Source organism: Carassius gibelio, chromosome B8, assembly GCF_023724105.1.
Source record: "Carassius gibelio isolate Cgi1373 ecotype wild population from Czech Republic chromosome B8, carGib1.2-hapl.c, whole genome shotgun sequence".
Taxonomy (NCBI): domain Eukaryota; kingdom Metazoa; phylum Chordata; class Actinopteri; order Cypriniformes; family Cyprinidae; genus Carassius; species Carassius gibelio.
The window spans coordinates 10064616-10088579 of record NC_068403.1 but is presented as its reverse complement, the minus strand read 5'-3'; the positions used below and the strand labels follow the sequence as shown (position 1 = coordinate 10088579).

General features: G+C 36.3%; 1 protein-coding gene across 4 annotated transcripts in view; it reads right to left on the bottom strand.

The window, feature by feature from the left end:
- Window positions 1–7268: 7268 nt before the first annotated feature.
- Window positions 7269–23964, bottom strand: part of LOC127962999 (zinc finger protein GLIS1-like) — a 69676-nt gene continuing 52980 nt past the window's right edge. For 3 of the 4 annotated variants that reach the window (XM_052562641.1, XM_052562638.1, XM_052562640.1), the window contains 4 exons: window positions 22131–22287; window positions 10637–10797; window positions 8735–8893; window positions 7269–8109 (listed from right to left, as the gene is read on the bottom strand). In XM_052562641.1, coding sequence (XP_052418601.1) covers window positions 7976–8109; window positions 8735–8893; window positions 10637–10797; window positions 22131–22287 — 611 coding nt within the window. In that variant the 3' untranslated portion in view covers window positions 7269–7975. The remainder of the gene's footprint in view (window positions 8110–8734; window positions 8894–10636; window positions 10798–22130; window positions 22288–23964) is intronic. The other variant, XM_052562639.1, reaches the window with a different exon arrangement.

The following is a 23964-nucleotide window of genomic DNA, read 5'->3' as shown; positions in this document are numbered from 1 at the left end:
TGTAATGATCACGTGAAATTGGAGTCAGATTGAACACGGAGCTAGACTTAAATTCAAACTAAATCCTGGTAAATTCAGAGGCACAAGTAAAAGACCAAATATGCATTAAACCTTCGACCAGGCTGCTGGATTCCGCTTTTTGGGCTGCCGGGTGGACCCTTACAGAGGCATCATGATATAGGAATATATTAGCAAGAACTCAAAGATAGGCTAAGGTAAATAGTGTTAAGCTATTATCAGTACCAATTTTGTGAAACAGAATTGTTTTATTACAAAAATATATACACAGAAAAGTTATTTTTACACAGAAGTCAAATGCTTTAATCTAAAACTAGCTAAGTAAAATGTTATATTATATCAGGATTGCCAACACTGGTTGCCTGGCTGGAGTGAAATGCATGAATATTTAACACACACAAACACACACACACACACACACACACAATTACGCTCTGCCCTTTACCCACTGTTTGTTTATAGTGAATATTTTTTAAATACTTGAAATATATCAAAGCCTATTTTTTTTTTTTACTCTATAGTTTAAAGATTCATTTTTCATTCATGAATGTGTCTCCTGGAGAAAAGCAAGGACTTTTAAGAGGAAAATGATATGAAATTATCATTATAACAAGTAGATAGCAGCAGAGGCGAACCAAGATGAAGTGGTAAAATGAAAAGTATATTTAAAAATTTTATATAATCATTTAAAATATTGTATATAAATAATGTAATGTATTCATAAATAATTCTTTGATATATTAAACGTAAAACGTTGCGATATTTGAAATTATTTAAATAATACAAATTTACTTGAAATGTTAAATTAAAACCGCCAGTAGGCGGCAGCAAGTCACTGTTACAGTTTTTCTCAGTCACTTTGGTACATTTCTCAGACCAGAATTGAAATTCTCAAAACTACCTTTTCAATTCTCACATCATTATGTCACTTGTGCACATCAAAAAAGCAGTTTCTCATTTCTTTGAACAAGTTGCAAATGCTGTGGTACATCCATGCAAATGATTATGTACAATTCTCTGTTGTTTCCTACATTATCAGTTGCTAATGTCATGTTGCTCAAAATGTATTATATAGTTTTCTGTGCAATAGTCTTACCCCCCAAAACATTGGGTCTTTAGTTCACCGTATAAGTCATTAAATGCAAAATGGTTAATCTAGTTGTCATAAATTGCCAAGCACACTTTTTTTTTTTTACACATTATTATTAGACCTTTGTCAATCTGGCATGAATTGTGCAAGTGAATCTTTACTAATGAAGAGAATGTAGATGATAAACCAATGATGAACCATTTCTCTGAAATAGCTCAAAGGTTCATCTCATGAATCTTCAGTTAGAAAGCTTATACTGTATAGAAAGAGGACAACACAAGAGTTACACACCCTTTGCTCCACTTTAAAATCTTGCTTGGACAACTTTTGCCTACTGTTGTCTAGACCAGCACGCACACCGCCCCATCTGCCCCTGGCTGTCCGAGGTTCTCCGTGAACATCGCTCTAAACTCAGGGCTGCAGAGAGGAAATGGCAGAAATCAAGAAACTCTTCCGACCTCAGTGTGTATCAGTCTCTCCTCTCTTCCTTCTCTGCAAATGTCTTCACGGCTAAAACATCCTACTACCACAACAAAATTAACAGCTGTTGTGACGCTCAGACACTCTTCAAGACTTTCTCTTCTCTTCTTAATCTGCCGCCTCCACCTGCTCCATCGTCTCTCACAGCGGACGACTTTGCAGTTTTCTTCACAAATAAGACAAGATCCATCAGAGACCAATTCTCCACACCGCAGACTGAGGACAACTTCACAATGACCGACGCACACTCTTTCTCCTCCTTCTCCCCACTCTCAGAGATGGACATCTCCAAACTTCTCCTGTCCAATCATCCTACTACTTGTCCAGTTGATCCGATCCCCACTCACCTCTTTCAAGCGATCTCTTCTTCAGTCATACCTTCGCTTACTCACGTTATCAACTCCTCTCTTCACTCTGGAACATTTCCCTCAGCATTCAAGCAGGCTCGGGTAAGCCCACTGCTCAAGACACCATCTCTAAGTCCAGCGCTTCTTGAAAACTACAGACCGGTATCCCTTCTTCCATTCATTGCAAAGTCACTTGAGCGAGCTGTGTTCAACCAGCTTTCTATCTTCCTTGCTACTGGGGTTCCTCAAGGCTCAGTACTTGGACCACTTCTCTTCTCCATCTACATGACATCATTAGGATCTGTCATTCAGAAGCATGGCTTTTCTTATCACTGCTATGCTGATGACACCCAACTCTACTTCTCATTCCAACCAGATGACCCGACGGTAGCTGCTCGCATTTCAGCCTGTCTGAGTGACATCTCTAGCTGGATGAATGACCATCACCTTCAGCTTAACCTTACAAAGACAGAACTCCTGGTGATTCCAGCTAACCCATTGCTTCATCACAACTTCTCTATACAGCTGGGCTCATCAACCATTACTCCTTCGAGGACAGCCAGAAACATAGGAGTTGTGATGGATCATCAGTTTAGCTTCACAGACCACATTGCTACAACTACCCGGTCCTGCAGGTTTGCCTTATACAACATTAGGAAGATTAGACCCTTCCTGTCAGAGCAAGCAACCCAACTTCTTGTCCAAGCTCTTGTTCTCTCCAGACTGGACTATTGTAATGCTCTCCTGGCGGGCCTTTCTGCATGTACTGTCAAGCCTCTGCAATTGATCCAGAATGCAGCAGCGAGGGTTGTCTTCAATGAGCCAAAAAAAAGCTCACGTTACTCCTCTCCTCATCAGGTTACACTGGCTACCAGTAGCTGCTCGCATCAAATTCAAGGTACTGATGCTAGCCTAAAGACGACCTCTGGCACGGCACCAACTTACCTAAAGTCATTGGTTAAATCTTATGTGCCCTCCAGAAGTTTGCGCTCTGCAAGTGAACGACGCCTTTTGGTACCATCCCAAAGAAGTTCAAAATCACTCTCACGGACCTTTTCCTGGACTGTGCCCAGCTGGTGGAATGACCTCCAAATCTCAATTCGTACAGCTGATTCTTTACTCATTTTCAAGAAACATGTAAATACTAATCTTTTTCGCCTGCACTTAACCAACTAACACTAGCACTTTTCCTTTTCTTGTCTTTTCATTTATAAAAAAAAAAAAAAAAAAAAAAAACCTGGCTATGCATTCTATACTAGACTAACTGAGACTTGTCATGGCACTTGTATACTGTTGTTCTCTTGTTGACCTGACTGCTTCTATTGTTCACATTTGTAAGTCGCTTTGGATGAAAGCGTCTGCTAAATGATTAAATGTAAATGTAATTAAATGAAAATTGACTTATTTTCATCTTTGTGCCCATATTTATTTTTCCATTTTTATATCACAGTGACATTGTTTTTTTATTACGTATTACAGTTTTTCTCAATTGCTTTGGCTCAGTTCTCAAATGAATTTTTTTATTTCCCAAAACATTAAGTTCAGATCCCTGAACAATTCGCTTATTTTTCACATCAGATTGGAATTTCTTGATTGATTGATTTGAGCAAATTGCAAATGCTTTGGCACGTGTCCAAAGAGTTCATACAACTGTCTGCAGTTTGGAAAACAAATAATTGCATATGGCTTGTTGATCAAAACTGATGACCGATTCTCACTTACACTGTCAAACACTTCAGAACTTCTCAGACATTTTTTATTGTGTAAGCCATCACATTCAAAACAATCTATTCAATAATCATAATTAGTATACATTAATGTATATTCTAAAATATATCTGACATTGACACTATTTGTAATGTCTGCTAAATTTGCACATGACCTCTAATTGCATTCGCAATCTAATTGCAAATTACCTCTAATATGAATCAACCATTTACGTGACCATTTATATATACTCCCAAAGTTGGTTACGTAAATGGTTGATTCATATTAGAGGTAATTTGCAATTAGATTGATATATATATATATATATATATATATATATATATATATATATATATATATATGTATATATGTAGATTGCCCACAGCACAATCACTGCTGTAGAAGTTCTTGAGAATGGAGGACGTTCACAACCCTGAACTGCACCAACATGCTCATGGAAGAGCAATTGGAAGGCGTGTAAGAATACGTGGTGGTGGTAGAGGAATAAATAATTGAGGAAGAGGTGGAAATAGAAGAGTCAGAGTCTCTGATGAAATCAGAGCCACACTTGTGGATCATTTCATAAATCATGGTTTTACAATTGACACACCAGGCCAACGTGGGGCCAATATTACAATGTGTGCTGCCATTTCAGAGAACGGTGTGAGCACACATATTCCACACATAGGGCCCTATAATACCCAACTTCTCCTGGCCTTCCTAAATGCACTTCACAGAGACCTGATTCCATAACAAGAAAGAGGTTTAGTTAGACCACATTTGCCTAATTATGTTGTTGTCTGGGATCATGTCAACTTCCACTGAACCAACAGTGTTAGGGACTGGTTTGCTGCACATGAAAGGATAACAGTGGAATTCCTTCCACCATACTCTCCATTCCTAAATCCAATAGAAGAGTTTTTTTCAGCATGGAGGTGGAAAGTGTATGATCATAGACCACAAAATCAGATGTCTTTGTTGGATGCCATGAATGCTGCATGTGAGGACATCACAGCTGACCATTGCAGGGGATGTGTGCGGCATTCAAGGAGATTTCTTCGACGGTGTGTGGCAATGGAAAACATCAGATGTGATGTTGATGAAAATCTTTGGCCTGACCAACGTGAGTGACAAGAAGTCCACCAAGAATTATTATTATTATTATTTTTTTTTTTCATGAATGTTATTTGTTGTTTGTGTATGTGTGGTAATAAACAAATATGAAATGCAAAGTGAAATCTTGTTACTCTTGTCAGTTACTTTACATGTACAGTAAATACACTTGTATTGTGTATATACACATGAAGTACAAAAATAAACACTGTAAAAATACAAATGTTCATAGACTTCTTTTTTTCCCTACATGCTATTGAATTTTCTCAACAAATATGAGATTTTTGTTTAAACCCTTAATTTTCATTGTTAACCGTTGTGGTGAAAAAACAATTAAACATTTTGACCAGTGTGGGTCACACAATGACAAAAATACTTTAGATTTTGGTGGCCTTGGCCAAATTATTGACACAATAACTAGGTTTTGAAGCATTAATTAAATGTTTTGGGTGAATAACTACATTTTGCAGACATGCTATAAAGTTTTGAAGTTCCTGCAAACAGTTGTGACATTTGCACTCACAGTTTAGAGAATGTTAAGACTGTTTCGAAAAATGTGCCAAAGCAATTGAGAAAAACTGTATCATTTTTTGGGACAGACCACTAGTAAAAGTGTAACTGGGAATTCTATCCCACATACAGTAATGTGTAAATGTGTACTTTTGAAATGGAAATATGGCATACATAAGCATATGGGATACTGTTCAATACAGTAACTGTCATCCAAAATGTTGGCATAGTTTACATCATAACATCCCTCTAGAGTACACTGTTATATTGACAACATGACTAAGCAATTTGACTGTCTTATTCGTAAACTATGACACAAGGACTTGTCATTCTGATGGCACTGACATGTTCATTGACACAGATATTTATTTTTGAGAGATGAACTAAGGATTTTGAGCAAGAGACTGGCTTTTGCAGGTAATCCATGGTGTTTTGCTTTACGAGTTGTTTTGAGAAATGCACTTACTGCTTTGCAAATTGTGAGTTTGATTCGAGAAATGTACCAAAGCGACTGTCGTTGCGATCGAACCGAATCGTTTAAATGGTTAATTAATTCAGGAATTCAGGATTTTTTTTAGAAAACGTTATTTAATCATTTTTAAGGACCCACGGACAACCTGGACGCAGGTGATGTGCGCATCTTTCCCGGTAGCACCTCTGGGTGGCACCAGAGGATCACGCATCAGCTCAAGTTTTCCCACATGGAAAGAACCAATATGTGGATATAATGCGCATATATGAAACCTATATGCAGTGTATATGCACATATATGCTGCATATATGGGTATATATATATACTGCATATATGCTGCATATGTGCGTATATATGCCACATATAGACAAAATTGAGGTGCATATATTTGCATATACAGGAAATGTAGGTCTCCTGTATTGCTTCTTCATATCCACATATAATCCCTATACATACAAGATATGTCTTCTATTTAGCTAATGGCAGGATCTGGTCATTTTGTAGCTCATATCTCATTTTTGACTGTCATACATGATGCCTAGCTCATATTTTTTGTTTTGTACTATTTGATTGATCTTGAGTAAATAAATAATGTACATTTCTACATTTTGGACCTTTATTTATGTTGCCTAGCAGCTATGGATTTTAATTTTACTATTATAGGTGAACATATAGATGCATATATACGTGCATATATGTACCTATATAGGTATATGTATGCACATATGTTTATATATATGTGTGCATATATGTACATATATGTGTATTTATATGTGTATTTATATGTGTACATATATGTGTACATATATGCGTACATATATATGTGTGCATATATGTACATATAATATAGGAAACCGGCCAATTTTATATATGTCACATATATTAAAAACCTATATCAAAACCTATATTTAAACATATATGTTTTTATAGGTTTTTTCCATGTGGGTTCCACGTCTTGAGTTTTTGATACGTCTTGGTTATGGATGTATTATAAAATGACTACTGTACCAAATTTTCGATTTAAAAGAATTATCTTCCATTCGGCAAATTGGCTCAGTGATGTAACTGTTTAAAGTCCGTCCATTGTTGCAATATTTGTCACTTTGTCACTCGCATATTTTTTTACATTCGCGTTTGTCATGGGTTTCGATTGACATGAGAGTGAGTAAATGAAAATAAATCCTTTAAGAATATGTTGCAACAGATTTTCTGAGATGAATGATCCTCATCCTCTCCAAAAGGGGGCAGACTCCACCTAAGAATAGTCTGCAATAGTTTATTATATTACTAAAGTTTTTCCTGCTCAGTTCATTTATATGGCTGGGACTAGTTCCAATAAACTTTTAAAAGTAAAGGTAACATATGTAAATCATTTGCAAAATATCTTGCAATTTGATTCTCCAGTATATTTCATAGTGTTTAAACTGAATTTAATGATATTTGAGTCTGAGGAACACCATATTTATTTAGTTAAACAGTCAACATAATTACCACAGCTCTAAAATATACAATGATGAGCATTAGACCAAAATATTCAAGAGTCATTTATTTTCAGAGATTGAGAATTATTAATATTAAACACTGTACATTTTATACATACGTTGAAGTGTGGTAGATATTAAAGCCATTAACCATTACAAAATAAAGAACTCTGTTTATCTGGGATGATGACAACCAAATGACAAAGCAATACAAACATTTGCAAACATTCACTGACAAAACACAGCAACACTAAATAATTGTTTCCAACACAACAGCCAACAAATCAAAAAGAGAGCTCGGAGAGGGAAATGTGGAACTCATCACTGATGAGCTGTGGTGGTTCTGAAGTTTCTATCAAACCCTTCCAAAGTCACAATAGGATCGGAGCTGACCAGCTGGATTTATTAAGACTAGTGATGCCTTGATGACGACAAGGGACTATCTCATGAGACTTTGAACATATCGTTCAAAACACTGGGAAAAAAAGCACAATTTCATAACATCCACAAATAAACACTCCACAACACAATCCCCTCATCATTTAACCTTCATTGCTGTGGAATAGCAGCTTTCTGTGTAGTCAAGGAATCAGATATTTTAGTCCAATTGAGGTGATCCAACTATGCATTTGATGGGAAGAAATATGAATTCTGAGAAAAAAAAAATATTGATAGGTTAAAACTGCATAGATAAAGGAAAAGAGAGTTTTGGTCTGAAGGAAGACAATTGTGTTGATGGCCGACAGGTAAGCTGGTCCTATGTTTCTGTGTACACTGAAGACATTTGGCTCAAGCTGCGATCGAAGCCGCCCACCTGAAAGAAAACACTCTCCTCTGTGCCCGGTGAGAACTGGCAACCGGATCCTATGATGTCCGGCACCAAGCTGAAACCTTTGCATTATGAAAAAAAAAGGTAAATATGGAAAAATGTTAAACTTGTATTAAACTCTCAGAAAAAAGAGTGAAAAAAAAGTCCTGTTAGCCCATACAGTAAGTACCCTGAGGTATTAATCATGCTACCAATGTGCACCAATGAAGGGAAGATAAAATTGTCTTTTTGAGGGTACTGGCCAATTTGTGCAGGTTTAAAAAAACACTAAGATGAAATACAACAATAATAATTTGTAAGGTAGTGAAACTGGAGACAAATTGATTGGTAATACGGGAAAGAAAAATGACAAGATGACTACAAGCCAGATCAGTTGAGCTGTTACTAACCATGTTGCCTTTTACTGTTGATGAGCTGAAATGAAGCTATAGTGCCATAATGTATAATGGCAACTGACAAATTTGGCAATGGCAAATTTTCTCAATTTGGAGTCGAGCAAAAGTAGGAAAGACTAAAAGCATTTTATTTTATTATTTCGCACAAGTCACACAAATGTGCAGTGTTTACCGATAGAAAATGACTTGTTTGTGAGCTATGCTTTATACAACGCTAATCTACTGACAATAGGCACATTTTTATGCCCTAGTAATTTCACAGAGACTGCACTTTTAGGGGGTATTTGTGTACCTGTGGAAGAGGTGCTGGTGGAACAGCTCATGTGGAAGCCGTTGTGTTGGTTTGTGTTGAAGCTGTGGGACTCTGCAGGTTGATGGCCACCACTGATGGACTGGTCCATTCTGTAGCCGTCGCCGAAATGGAAACAGCTCTGGAAATTGCCACGGTAATCTGTGAACACATACCCAAACACAAAGTAAAACATCAGAATCAAATGTTTTTCAAATGTGTCTATTTTCTATATGTTCAAAACTTAAACTAGTGACGGCAAAAACCACAGAAAGCCTGCATTCCTGTTTGTATTTCTATTTTTGGACTATTCCCCTGTTTCTCCGGGGTAGCTTCCAGAAGTGTTAAACAAGTAGTCTCTCTCAACTGGGGGTCTTGGATTTGAGGTAGTACACACATGTACATCTGTGTCCTGACAGGGAAGTCGAACATTTTTCTTTCCCAGCAGCTCTTTTGACAGACAGCTGAGCTGTTCTGGACTGGGTGGTTTTAGAGCAAAAAGCTTCCTCTTGTGGTTCCAGGCGTCTCTTTCAGCCCACATGTTCTGGCTGATGCACATAGCACTGCAGACTACGCCAGCACTGAGATTTGCTGAGATTTTTCAACAGGTATATTCCAACAGATCAGAAGTAAAGGCAGGCAAGTGGAACTGTGAGAGTTTTGACTCTTATTTGTGGTACTTGCTAAGGAAATAGTGATTACTAATGTTGTTTTACAATGAAATCAAAATTGAAAATTCTTTTTTTTATTGAATACTGCAGTGTTGCTTATAAATTTCAGTATCTGTACACATAATTTTAACCCTATAAACACTTATTAGACCGAAGCAACTTCTTCAGTTTTTAGAAAAAGCATGTCAAAATGTGAGTATCAAATATAATGCATCAGAATTTTGAAGAATGTTCATTGGTTCATTTCTTAATTACTGCATTGTACTGCATCAGATGTCCATCTTACTTGTTGGCATATCATTATCTGCAACTTCAACAAATTTTATATTCTTTCTCAGTTTTGGCCTCTGAATAAAACAGGTGATTTTTTCATCCTTGAGTATGAGCTCCATATATCCTATATATCATACCATATCAACTATAAATCCCGATGTATCAAATATAATACTCCTCTTTTTTGAATACGTATAAAAGTATAAAAGTCTCTGGCTTCACAGGATTAAAATAGTTAAGTAAAGACAAATCACAATTTCCTTTAGATGCCGACTTCACCTTTTATAACCTCATCTTATTGCTCAGATTTGTGTTAGGTAATGTGGCTTCTTGAAAAGATATGTACTCTGACTTTTCAAAGCAGTCATACTGAACTATAAAGCAGATGAACAAAAATCAAAAATCCTATAGAATACTGAAAGAGGGATCTGAGGAACTCAAATAATCTTAGCAAATGTGCAGTGGGCTCTTTTAATTTTAACCAGTTGGCAACTAACTAACAAACAATCAGAACAACCTAGCAACACATAAAAAAAACAATTCTAAATAACTTAGAAACCACATAACAACACCCTGGCAACCAACCACAACACCCAAGAATCATCGTGGTGACCACCACAAAGAATGGAAAAATCTAGTTTCATATCCACACTGAAAAAATTGGTATAGGATTTACTTTGAAGCAATTTTCACTTTGAAATTGTTAGTAAATTTCACAAAGAATTACAAAGAAGTGGCGAGTAACACACGGAATTAAAATTTTGATGTAACAAGACTGAAGTAGTATTTTGTTGTAAAATGTGATCCAGTGTTTTCTTTTATTTAGTTCCAAAAATACTTTTTTTATTATTTTTTTTCATAACGAGTTTTAAATCAGTCTGAAGGGAGTGCTGGACTTTTGATGTGTGTTAAGACTATCACCCAATAAAATAAGAGCAAAGAAACACAGAAGGTCTCGTACCCTCAGCTGAAGGCAGGTTGTGGAAGGTGGTGTAGGGTTTATGGTGAGTGTGGAGGTGTTGCTGGCTGGAAGAGGAGTTCTGTTGCTTCTCTAGTGATGGTGGAGGAGACGTTGTGGCCTTCAGGAGACTGATCCCTGGAGACAGCAAAGCTCCGGATAGCCTGCAAGAGAGAAAGTGAACGGTAACTATTAAGATTAACGGTGGAAGATAAGCAGGCCAAAACAATGCTATAAAATTTCATGTAGAGTATATAATTTAGAGTCCTGTGTATATTACTTTATAGTAACTTTATAGCCTCACCCCATCCTACCTTTAACCCTGAGAAAGATCTGAGAGGATTACCTCAGAAAAATAGTCACATAGCCTAAAGTGATACATTATTTATTTAGTTTATTCATTTATTTTTTATTTACTCTAACATGCTTTATCCTTTTCCAATTCTTGTTAGAATGGAAAGTCAAGAGCCTGGTTTTGATTGCGTACAAGCCTGTTCTTCACTCCAGATGCCACTTATACATAACATGCCCCTGAATTACTGTACACAGTGATGGCTTTGGGGAAGTTATGATAGCTTGCTCATGCTTGCACACAATGGAACAAATAAAGGCTTTGTTAGTGCCATTAGTTGCAGCTGTCACAAGCAAGTCTTCAAATATGCAAAACCAAGTTCCAGCGAGACGTGGAGTGCCAGCCCAATGGCCCTGTGAAGTCGTTCCTGCCCCCTAAGTAAAGGCTCTCTGCCTTTAGTGCACACATCAAAGAGTCATATTCAGAATTTCAGAAATGAACAGAGAACAAAAACAAACTCAAAGAATCGCCTGTTTAAACAAGTATGACAAACAGATGCTAGTTATGGAGAGATATTATGAGGACATGCAGTTATAACGTAAGATATGGAGGGACAGAGGAAATAAACAAAATTAATGCAATGAATTACTGCCTGTTCATTATCCCTAATGATATATGACATCAGCTTTTTCAACGGACCTTAAAGCTAAAACCAAAGTCCCTTTAAGGGGTATACTCTTTGCTAAAACACATTCACTGTATAAGTTACTCCAAAATACTGATAAAGTTCACTTTTAGAAGGTTAACATACTGTACGGTTCAAAGGTTTGCAGTCAGCAAGATTTTTTTAAAACAATATTTTTATTCTGTAATTACACAATACATATAGACATATAAATGCAGTTCTTTTGAATTTATCAAAGAAATCTGAAAAAAAAAAAAGTTTTGTAGTTTCCACAAAAATATTTGGCAACACAACTTTTGTCAATATTGGTAATTATAAGAAATGTTTCTTAAGCACCAAAACATCCTACAAGAATGACTTCTGAAGGATCACGTGACACTGAAGACTGGAATAATGACTTCTGAAAATTCAGTTTTGCCATCAGAGGAATAAATTACATTTTAAAATATATTCAAGTAGATTTTTTTTTTTAATTGTAATAATATTTTACAATATTGCTGTTTTTACTGTATTTTTAATCAAATAAATTCAGCCTTGGTGACCATAAGAGGCTTCTTTCCAAGACATTAAAAATACACATTATTATTTACAATATTTCCAGTTTTGAAAAATGCAGCAAAAACATTGATGACTCATCCTGCACTGCACCAATTTCTGTCCAATCAAATGCTCTTGATTGAGAATGTCCCTCCCCCAATATCATGTGCAACCTAGCAGCAAGCAGCCAATGTTTGTTCACTGCTTTTATTCTTTGATATGTCCCATACAAAATACAAAAAAAAAAACAAATAAATTAGCGTTAATTAGGCTAGTGATCTCATGTGAGTGATTTTAAACCTTCTTTTTTTTTTTTTTTTTTTTTTGAAAACACTATTGCTACAAATAACACTTTTTTAAACAAAGGAAACATTTCATGCACCTTTGGAGCATGTACATTTAAACAAACACATTATAAATTACATTTTAATTGCCTTTTGTACTATTGTCCACAGAGTTAAGTCCTAGCAAAGCGCTAATGTAAAACTTGGACTCCAATGAGCTGATAATTCTTTTTTTTATGTTTCAGGCCTCGTGTGGGAGTGATATTTCCCATCGTTCATTTGCCCAGAATCTGATAAGGATTCCTTGGCTGTTACATCTGTTAGACCATTATGTAGTTTTTCACTCTTAGCCAAATTCACATTCCAAGGACTCAGTTTCATCAAAAGAGCATTTAAAAAAAAGACACTTTTTTTTTTTTTACTGTGCTCGGATATAACCCTATGAGTCATGGGGCTCTTCTCAAACAGCCATGTCCTCAAAAGCTTTGCTAACATATTTCACAAGGCATGCAGCAAATATACATTTAGGAATTAGAGGGTTAGCCTGCGTTCGTATGCAGGAAAGCTGTTCGGATCTAGTCGCTGGCTGTGATCTGACATACAGCCATGTGTTTCTGTGGAGAGCACGGCGGCAGCGTTTCCCCTGGGAGATGCTGTCAGCACAAGCTCAGGAAACAGTTATACTGTTCATATTTTTACAAGCAGCCTCTATGTGCAGCTAAAGTGAATCAGGCTATAATCACTGCCAGCTGCAGCTCGCTAAGGCTCCAGGAATGAGGGGAATCTTTCATATGCAAGATTAATCTCTCCCTTCGATATTTACCTTCACTGATCATCTGCTTTCACCTTCGCAAGCTCTTTTTGTGACTACAGCCTGTGTCTCACGTCAAGAGAGACTGCATGGGTGCCGACCAACAGATCATCCAAAAGTTGATATTCATCTTATCTTCAAAAGTGACAGAAAAGCATTTGGCTTGCTCAAGTATGACACTTAAGTTGAACTGGATGTGAATTAATGGATAGACTTTTACACAGTTTTAAAACATTTCTGTTTTTTAAAGAAATTCTAACTATAAATACCATTTGGCTCTTTAATGTATCGCGTCAGATCGCATTAGCTCCGTAGTTTAAGCGGCAAGTGGACCGAATTGTTTCATATTTACTAGTTAAAGTATGAAGTAAACATGAATGAACATCAGAAGGTGTCTTGTTTCAACCTCGGAAAGATGTCAATATACACCACTTTTTCAAAAGTTCAAGTCCACCCACATTAATCTACTCCTGTCTGCTTTGTTTGTCGGACAAAGCGGCAGATTCGGCAACTGGGCTGGCTTAAAGTTGGCTTGACGTTGGATGTCTCTAAAGATACATTCGACATTGGTATAGACTTTGCTAACTTCAATAGCATTTGAGGAGATTGCAGTCATTATATGTAATATATATATAATATGATACACAGTACCTGTCATTATTTTCAGCAAAAACATGTAAATTGGGATTTTCGGTCTCAGCAGCAGTAATTCAACACTCAGCAAGACGGGGAATTGAGTCATGCAAAATTGTTCTTATGATTGATTTTTCCTGAGCCTTTTGAATTGGTTATTTTGAGTCAAGAGTGATGGGATAGGAAACTTTGGTCAACTATCTTAAAAAAAGGCAATGAGGATGAGTCGACTTCGGGAACTTCAAAGCATAATGACCTAACCCTTAATAGTTTTCTTGTGGACAAAGTGTTTACAAATGGTATTTCTTCAAAGTAGCAGATTGAGTAATAAAGGCAAAGTGTTTAATACTGACTGTGATTCAGTGAATGTGACTCCATGGGAACATGTTTAAATATCCCAGAGCATCGCTCAGTTGACATGAGTAAGTCCTTACTCAGGACAGCAGACATGATTCAGTGAACATGACTCTTCTGAATATGATTCACTGGACGTGCTCCATGTTAAAGGACATAGTTACTTTACGTCTGGCTCAGAAAGTAACCATCAAAAGGATCAAAGAACTACTGTCTAAATGGGACATAGCAACTTTGACCACAAAAAAAGTAAAGAAAAAAATAACATTAATGTGAACAAACCATTGGGGGTTAGAAGTTAAGTTTACACTGCTGACACGCATTGAAAAGTTACATTTTGGATGATGGAATAATACTGTTATTAAATGCAGGCTGCGAGGTTCATGAAAAGCTCTGTCGTAGTGTCACATTCCAGTTTAAGAGGGGTCAAAGACCTTACAAATCGTGCAACAGAGGTGCTGCTTTGAGGGGTGAGGCAATCCTTATGCTAACAGACACAAATCCTCCAGGATTCGGCTGGAGACAAAATAGATCAAGATGGAGTTTTTTCCCTCACATCCTTTTTGAATGAAGATTCATGAAGAAGAGTCCTCTGTTCTCAGTTTGTCTTGTCTCACCTGTCAGGTTGTGCTCCGCTGGGAGCCGGTATGTATGAGAGAGCGTGGATATCCCCGGTGTCTCACGGTAAGCTCTTCTGATTGAAGAACGAAGTGGCCGCTGACTTGGCACGGGTCGGTGGGAACCTTTCTGGTTTTGGTTAGCAAACTAAAGCCACTCGTGAGAGATCAGGCCCTTACTGATCCAAGCCTATTGCTTACTTCTAAACACTCAAAAGCTAAAGTGCTCAAACGCTCAATGCGCAGTCAAGCAGGGAAATTAGTTTAAGATACAATGTATCATTGTAGCTACTGTTTAGATCAGCGGGTGATACTGAAACCTGCTGAAATGGACTCAAGTTCAAGGAATTGTATTATTTATTACTATATTTTATGACACAAAATGATGTTTTATTAACAAAGTTGGGGTACTCTGAGTTAGGGGGGAAATTCTGAGCTCGGAAGCCCTCCCCTCTGACAGCACGCAAAATACGCTTAAGCTTTACTCTGTTTATTATATTTAAGTGTGAACTCATGAATTAGACTTTTATGAGACTAAATATATGCAATGTTGGTCAAAAGTTTAGAATTACTAGGATTTTCTTCACTCTTCAAGTCTCTTATGCTAAAAACTAGTATTGTGCGATTTTAGAACTAACTGATATATTTGATTATATATATTACCAATTGGTACTCAATTATTAATAATTGTTCTTATTATCAGTATTGAAAACAGTTTTTGCTGCTAATTTGTTTTAATTATATTTTGTGTAAACCATATAATTTTTTCAGGATTCTTTGATGGAAGGCGGGGCACATTTATTATTTATTATTCATTAATTTTTTTATGTATTTTTGTTACATTATAAATGTATTTGATTTATAAATTATTTTTAATCTTACTTAACCTAAACATTTGAATGGTAATGTATCATGGTTTCGATGTTTTTCTTTTCTTTTTTTTTTTTTTTTTTACATTGATAATATTGAAATATTAAGGATTTATGAAGTATCATGTGACACACTTAAGACTGAAATAATTCAATTTTGTCTTGAGATTAATTACATTTTAAATAAATATATTAAAATTATTAAACTATTTATTTGAAATTGTAATATTTTACAGTATTGTGGTTTTACTGTATTTTTTGGCAAAAATAATTGCAGCTTTGGTGAGTATAAAAGACTTCTTTCAAAAACATGAAAATCCCACCCCAAATTATTGAGCAGTAGTGAACATATGCATACTCCAATAAAAATATGACATTTTTAATATCTTCTCGTTAATACAAACCTGTTTCTCATTACCATTAAGGTACACCAGGATCGGCTATTCCTAATTTTACTGTAAAACTGTCACCTACAAAACATGTAAATGAAGCCGTTGAGGTGCCAATGCCACCCATTAAGCCCCTCGGCCCTCCAGGCTAGTGAGCACGCTCCTCTGAGCAAAAGCCGAACACTTCTGCCTCCCTCCATCTCAAACTCCACACAACGGAGACCACTAGATGTATTTTCACTGGCATATTTTTTAATATTAGCTTCAGAAAATGACACTAGTATTTGCGAAGTAAAAGGAGTCTAAATGGGCCATTTCAGCCAGGGTAAACACATTTAGCAATGAGGTCAGAGGCTGCAGCAGTGGAGTCAAGCAAGTTAGATAATTTTGTCAAAATGTTTAACGTCCTGCTAAACCATTTGGGAAAAACAAGAGCGGCAGCTGCTGTTGACTTTGGCAGCCAAGTGTATACTCTAGGCTTTAAACATGTAAATCAAAATGCTCCATCTTCAAATGTAAGTAGACGTTTCATACCTGGTTAGTTGAAGGTCCTGGCAGAGATGTGGCGTTAGATGGATGGCATAAAGCGTGCTATATGTGCGTATACATTTCTGATCGGGAACCCCAACTCTAATGACTCTCGCAAACAAGAAGACCATTTTCTTAACACTGCGTTGTCAGTGCGACTGTATGGGGAAGTTATGATATTACAGCTAACACTAGACCTACTTGGTGGATAAAATACTACATTTCAAGCTCAACATATGCTCATTACTTCCACAAGAAGTTCATGTCCACCTTCATCTCATGCTTTGTGTGAAGGGTGTGTATAATCTTACGTTTTCTCAGACTTTAACCTTCAGAATCAGTGAAGAGCAGAGTTCTCTATACGCTCGAATATGTCATCGTGACCTTCGGTGCAATTGCATATAGAGTTACACGTGTATCCTCTGAGCTAGTTTCGATCAGCTCTCATTCCTCTCCGAGTAGCAGTAATTGTTTGTGGAGCTTTAAAATGTCTCGCTAATTTTCTTGAGCTTTTTCTGCATTCTTTACATGACCTGGAAAAACAGCTCACCTTCCAAAAAGGTTTTAAAGAATGACAACTCACTGCTGCCTGGGCACATTTTATGGATGTTGGAGTATTTTTGCTAGAAATTGACGTATCCAATGGGCTTATGCTAACAAAAACGTCACTTTGATTGAAATTTCAAGCTGGAAAAAAACCCTAATATTTACACATACTAAAAGTGCATTCAAAGTATACATGATTTTGTTTTTCCTGGGAATCAAATGCACAACCTTGGCATTGTTAGCACAATGCTTTACCAGTTTAGCAAACAGGAAGAGAAACGGAATTAAAGTACAGCTCATTATTGTTTCAATATGGTCATGTGCAATACAAGCTCTTGAATAAGTTTCTGTTCTAAGATGTGGGTGAAATTAGTTAATTTACTTAACACTGTACTTTTGCTTTTGTTTAACTATGACAAAAAGCACAAAAATCCCATTTAAATCTGATGCTTTGAAAGAACAGATTTGTTCTATTTTTTCTCCTTTTCTCTTTCTCATTTCCAGCAACTCTGTTTGTCACTACACACATTGCACGTCTTGATGACACACTGGATTTGCAGCTCAGGACTTGGCTGGTCCAGAGGGAAATCATGGTTTTTAATGGGAAACAGTCCTGTTAGGGGCATATTAGGCTTCATTGTATTCATCCTTTTGAGTGTTCCAAAACACTAAACACAGCTTCACTCTTAAAGATAAAGATGCTTAAAAGGTTTTTCATTGGGATGTCACAGATGAACCATTTTTGGTTCCAAAAAGAGGCATTGAGTCAAAGGTTCTTTAAAGAATCATCTCCTTCTTACCTTTTTATAATCTGAAGAACCTTCTTTCACCACGAAAAACCTTTTCCAAAGCAGAAAGGTACTTCAGATATTAAATGTTGACCTACTTTATGGAACCATTTAGACAAAAAGGTTCTTCTTTGGCATCGTGAAGCACATGGTCAGATTTAACAATGGACTTGAGTGGGCTGCAGCCCATGGGCCCCCGCATTTACCCGTATATTTTTGTTTTATTTGTTCGCTACACGCCATTTAGAATTCAGTTGCATTTCCACTGCACACACAAGCAGTGTTGCCAAATCCACGGCATGGAAATGGGCTACTTTAACACTATTTTTTCATGTCAGCAGGTTTAAGCATAGGCACTAAAAGAAATGGACACAGCGACCCTATTGGATTCAAGTCAATTAGAAGCACGCACTTCCAGGGGGTCGAGCTTACTGTGCAGACTCAAATTGAGCTTGATGACTTAGATGTGATGTGAGCAACCTGTCTGACAATTGTAAGTCTTCTAATAGCTGTGCCAAGAGAAATCTGAATCACCCACTGAATCTTGCAGAGACGCGAGCGTGAACAGGAGCAAATTTTGGTAAGTATTCTATGGGCTTCTCCTTTGATTTTATGCCTCCACGTCCCCCCGATAGCCTCATAGACAGTAAAAGATTGTCTGCGAGCTTCTCCTCCTGTCCATACGGTAATTTCTCTACTGTGCGACATAGTGTCGCAGGTTATGATGCAATCATTAGCCTATTTTTACAAAAACTGCTTCTACGGGCCCATAACGTAAGATACAAGGTAATTGAGCCTTTTATACATTTTCGTGTTTCTTTAGAAATAATTAATGGACAAATTGAGTCTTTAAATGCCTCAGATGTAAAGTTATTCATTGTTAAAGTGATCGCAAAATGAATGGTAGTCAATGGAATGCTAACAGCAGGTGGGGGTCCGCTAGCCAATGGCGGCGCCCAGGGCTATTTCAATAAAATATGAAACCCAGCCCCCCTGGGTTTAAGCGCCACAAAAACGTGATATTTGGCCCTTAAATTTTTACCAGGGAGCCACATTGAAATAAGATTGGGCTAGTTTAGGCTAGTTTTTGGTAGCAATTGGGTTAGTTTTGTTGTGAAAGCCTGGCAACCCTGCATGCGAGATCTAAATGGGCCAACCAAACCTACAGCTCACAACTACAACCTTTGAGGCCACAATCAAACAGCATAAAATCGCGATTGGTTTGTTATCACATGGCTACTTCAGCTCCATTATAGCCCCAAAGAGCGCACATTTATAAAGATAATTATTCATTCTCAAATGTTCACACCTCATTTCTTTACAGAGGATGGTTTTATATTACAATGTTCCACTAAATTATGCGATCATCTGATGAGTTTTGAGCACTCTCTCTTGTCTTACTGCAATTACTGCAATTTGTGTATTACACATAGTGGGGAAGATATATGAAAAATGATTCTACATAAAAAAAAAAAGTGTTTTTATAACATAGCTATGCAGCGTTTAACGTTTATAATACTAATAACCCAACATCTGTGGCTGTTTTTTTTTTACTATTTTTTTTATAGTTATTTCAGGGTTTTGCTCTCTCAACTGAGAGAACAAATCCTGTTTATTATATTATAATGAATATTTAATATTACATTTAAACTTTGACTATAGCCTAGACATGTTGCATATGAATTGTTCTGTTTATGAACCTCAAAGCATGTTTGTGCATTTTGTGTTACTCCATAATGATGTTCTATCTGAGGGCATTTGTAGTGTAGGTATAGGGCCAAACATAATTTTTAAGAGTGTTGAGGACAGAGAGTAACAGAGGTGCACTCCAAAATCTTTTTTGGCAACACAGTTCTGCTTTAATTACAAAGCACTGACACAGAGTTGGTTTATGTTGTGTTAGGGTGACAAGGGAAGAGTGCTCAAATGCGTCGTAGGGTGTGTGTTTTAGGAGCGTGTTACAATGAAAACAAAAGCTCTGTATGGACAAGGGAAAAATCTGCCGGTGGTGCTTTGGATGGTAAATAAATCCAGGCCCCTAAATCAATATGGTTCATACACACAGTGAAAAACCCATTAGACAGCACACATTACCAAAGAAAATCTCCTGTTATGAGAAAAACCTTGTAATAGTAACAAGATCTCGACGTGACTAGTTATTCCAAAGCAATTTGATGACATCAAAAAGCAAACGTGCATTTTGTAGTTATTATATTTTGAAATAAAAAAGCTTATTATTCAGTGTGTTTTTCAGAGTCTCTTTCTGCTAGTTACATTGTTACACCAGTAAGTGGCTACAAAAGATTGTCTCTACAAACAAGTCAATGAATCGACACATCTAATTCTTTCTAAAACAGATTACTTCAGAAATGAAAGAACTGACTGTTTTTATGAGTGAGTCAATAAAACATTCCTTCAACCAATTAGTTACACCAACACATTAGTAAAACACCAGAAAATACTCAATGATTCATTCAAATGACTGACTTATTCAGCAATTGATCAGAAACATGCTAGTGACTTACTATTTGTACTATATCTATTATGGCAAAAATAGTATGAGTAATATGCTAGTATCCCATTCTGAATTCAGCCACTGATTCATTTCAGAAAGAAAGAAGTGACTGTCTTTATGAATGAGTTAATAAAACATTCCTTTAACCAGTTAGTTCAAAACATTGATTTATACCAGAATAATAATTGATTATAAATAATTAATTTATAATTTTAATCAATTAATAATTTACTCAGTTACTCATTCAAATGACTGATTTATTCAGTTATTTGTCAAAAACAGTGTTTGAATTGAGAAAAAAACACATTCTAGTGACCTACTATTTGTATTATACATTTACATGGCAAAAATAATGTTTATTCTGAATTTAGCCATGGGTTCATTCCAGAAAGAAAAAAGTGACCGGTCTTTGTTCAAAAGAATCATAGAAGAACATGCATTCGCTCAGGAATGAAACAAGTGAAAATCTAGTAATAAGTGAGTGAGTCCATTAATAATTTACTCAATAATTAATTCAAAATCACTCATTCATGCCAGACTGAAATCAATGAATCATTATCCATTCATTCAAAAACAGAGGCTTAATTCAGCATACCACTTAATAGTTGTAGAGCTTATACATGTTTTATGGCCAAAACAGTTAGAGCTGTGAGCTATTCTGAATTCTACCACTGATTTTTCCAAAGTGAAAAAAAGTGACCCTGTCTTTATGAGTGAAGCATATTATTCATTTAAAAACATGGATTCATTTAGGAATGAAACAAGTGAAAATCATTATTTGCATTAATAAATCACTACGTCAACCATTTACTTCAAAACATTGATTTAGACCAGAAAAGTCTCTTTATGAGTGAGTTAATTAATAATTTACTCAATGATTCATTCAAATTACTGATTTATTCAAAAATTGATCCAAAACAGTGGATGCATATAGCATACAATTTAATAATTGTATTATTTGAAATATGTCTTCAGTTGGCAAAAACAGTAAGAGTTGAATGCTAGTCCTATTCTGTATTCAGCCACCGATTCATTCCAAAAGAAAAAAGTGACCCTGACTTTATAAATTATTCAAAAGATCCATTCCGAAACAAAGATTCATTCAGGAATGAAACAAGTGATTATCTTTATAAGTGACTCAATGAATAATTTTCTGTGACTAGTTCAAAACTACTTATTCATGCCAGATTGAAACAAGTCTATCTTTAAGAGTGAATCAATGAATCATTAACTTAATGATTCGTTCAAAAACAATGGCTTAATTCAGCATTCTATTTAGTGCTACTCTGAATTCAGTCAACTGACTGTCATTATGAGTGAGTCCAATACACTAAACTGATTCACTGAAACTGATTCATTCAGGATTAAACAAGTGACTACTGAGTGAATCATTATAGAATTACTTTTTAATCAGACTAAACAACAACATTTCCTCATCATTCATTTCTCATTTTGTCAGACATCTCAGATTTTTCACAGTGCATGGTGGGACAGCCTTTCTGTTACAGCTCACTCTTGTGCGTATAACTTTGCCTACAGTGATATCTGTTACTGTGATGACAAACGTCATCTACATTGATCTCATCCAACCTGCATATATGTCAGAGCAACTGGGAATAAACGTGATGCTCAGAGGGTTAGGTACTCACCCTTCCCGGGTGTTCTCGAGGCCAGACAGCGGGGAGAGATGGTGGGGGCTGCCAATGTTGCGGTCCAGGCGGGGCTGCCTGGGGGGCAGGTCAGGTCCAGAAGAGAGCAACTCAAGTGGGGCTCCATTGTGTGTCGTGCTGGAGCCGGCGTACAGGCCTGGAAGACAAACAAAACTAATGCGCAAAACATGCCTGATAAACCTCAAGGAGCCTTCAAGTACGGCACATTGACCAAATTAAATCTCCACAAAACAGCCCTTAATGGCAACAAGCACTTGTTATGACAACACAAACTCACCACGGCCCTTTTGGATGAAATTAAATGTTCCTGTTCTGTGCTGTGCTGTTAGCAATTTACTGTACATGATTTATGTTGCCGTGCAGCATGGATTTGATTGACTGTTGCTGTTTTGAACGTAACATCTTTGACAGATCGGTTCAATTTTAATGGAATGGTAGAACTAATAAGTAGAGACAGATCTACTTGAAGCTACTTGTATTGAAATGAAAGGAATAGGTAGGCTGGATCTTTAGCCAAGGACACATAACCTTGAAGCAAAAAACTGTGGACACATCAACTTCATCTGCAGTTTATAATGGAAATAACAGTGTAGATCAGAGCTCCAACTGTTCCAAATGTCATCCCGCCATAGATTATACTACTGTACGCAAACCGGGCCAGATGAAAATGATAGTCGCTTGTTCCGCAAAGGGGCTTCTACCGTCCCCAGGCTTCTTGTGTAGCTTGAGAGACTGACAGGCGGACACTGTTCCCGGTTGCTCCGGCTGTTAATGTGTTCTTCTGAATTCGCCCAGTAATTCATTTCCCAGAAGCCCTCTGGAGGGACGGCTGTACGTTGACGGTCGTCAGTGGCTCGTTCCAGCTGCCCTTCTCTTTGTGCTCCTCTTCAAATGCTTTACGGTGGATGCGGGGCCCATCTGACAGTTTTCTGAACTGGTTACAAACTTGATTCATTACCCAAAATCATCAATCAAAGTCTTTAAATGCTTTCCCCTTTAGCCCTTACATCTGCTACCATACTGGGAAGCATTCAACAAGTAATGGCCATGATTGCTTTAGTTGTTATTTGCTGGAGAGATGGGAGGGGTGCACCAGGAGGGAGAATCAGACTCTAATGGCTGAGAGTGATCGTGAATTTCTAAATAATTAGTACATTCATTCATTAATGTGCATTCAATTATTAGTATAGGTTTTCATGAATTCATTCTAATTAAATGCTTTCATTAATGAAATTTTCTAATTTGATTTGTGACTTTTTTCTATCACACAAATGCACTTACATTTCTTAAAAGTTATATTATATAATATAAAAATTACATATTATAAAAAAAATTTTTTTTACACACATTTGTATAGGAAAATACATATTATACATATTTGTATTGGAAAATACATAATGTACATAAATAAAAAATGTGTGTGTTTATATATATATATATATATATATATATATATATATATATATATATATATATATATATATATATAGTACTGAACCATTAATTGCAATTGATCGCATACAAAAAGGTTTTTGTTTGCATAACAAAAACTTACCATAACAAAAACTTGCCACACTGCTGGTGGATGAGGAGACTATGTAAAGCTGACTATGTAAAGCACTTTGAGTGCCTAGAAAAGCACTATATAAATGTAATGAATTATTATTTTTATAATATATATGTATGTGTTTAATATATAATATTTACATGTATTTCAATGTCTATATTTATATTCATATGAAATATATACATGCATGTGTGTGTGTTTATATATACATAATAAATGTACACAGCACACATACATATATTATGT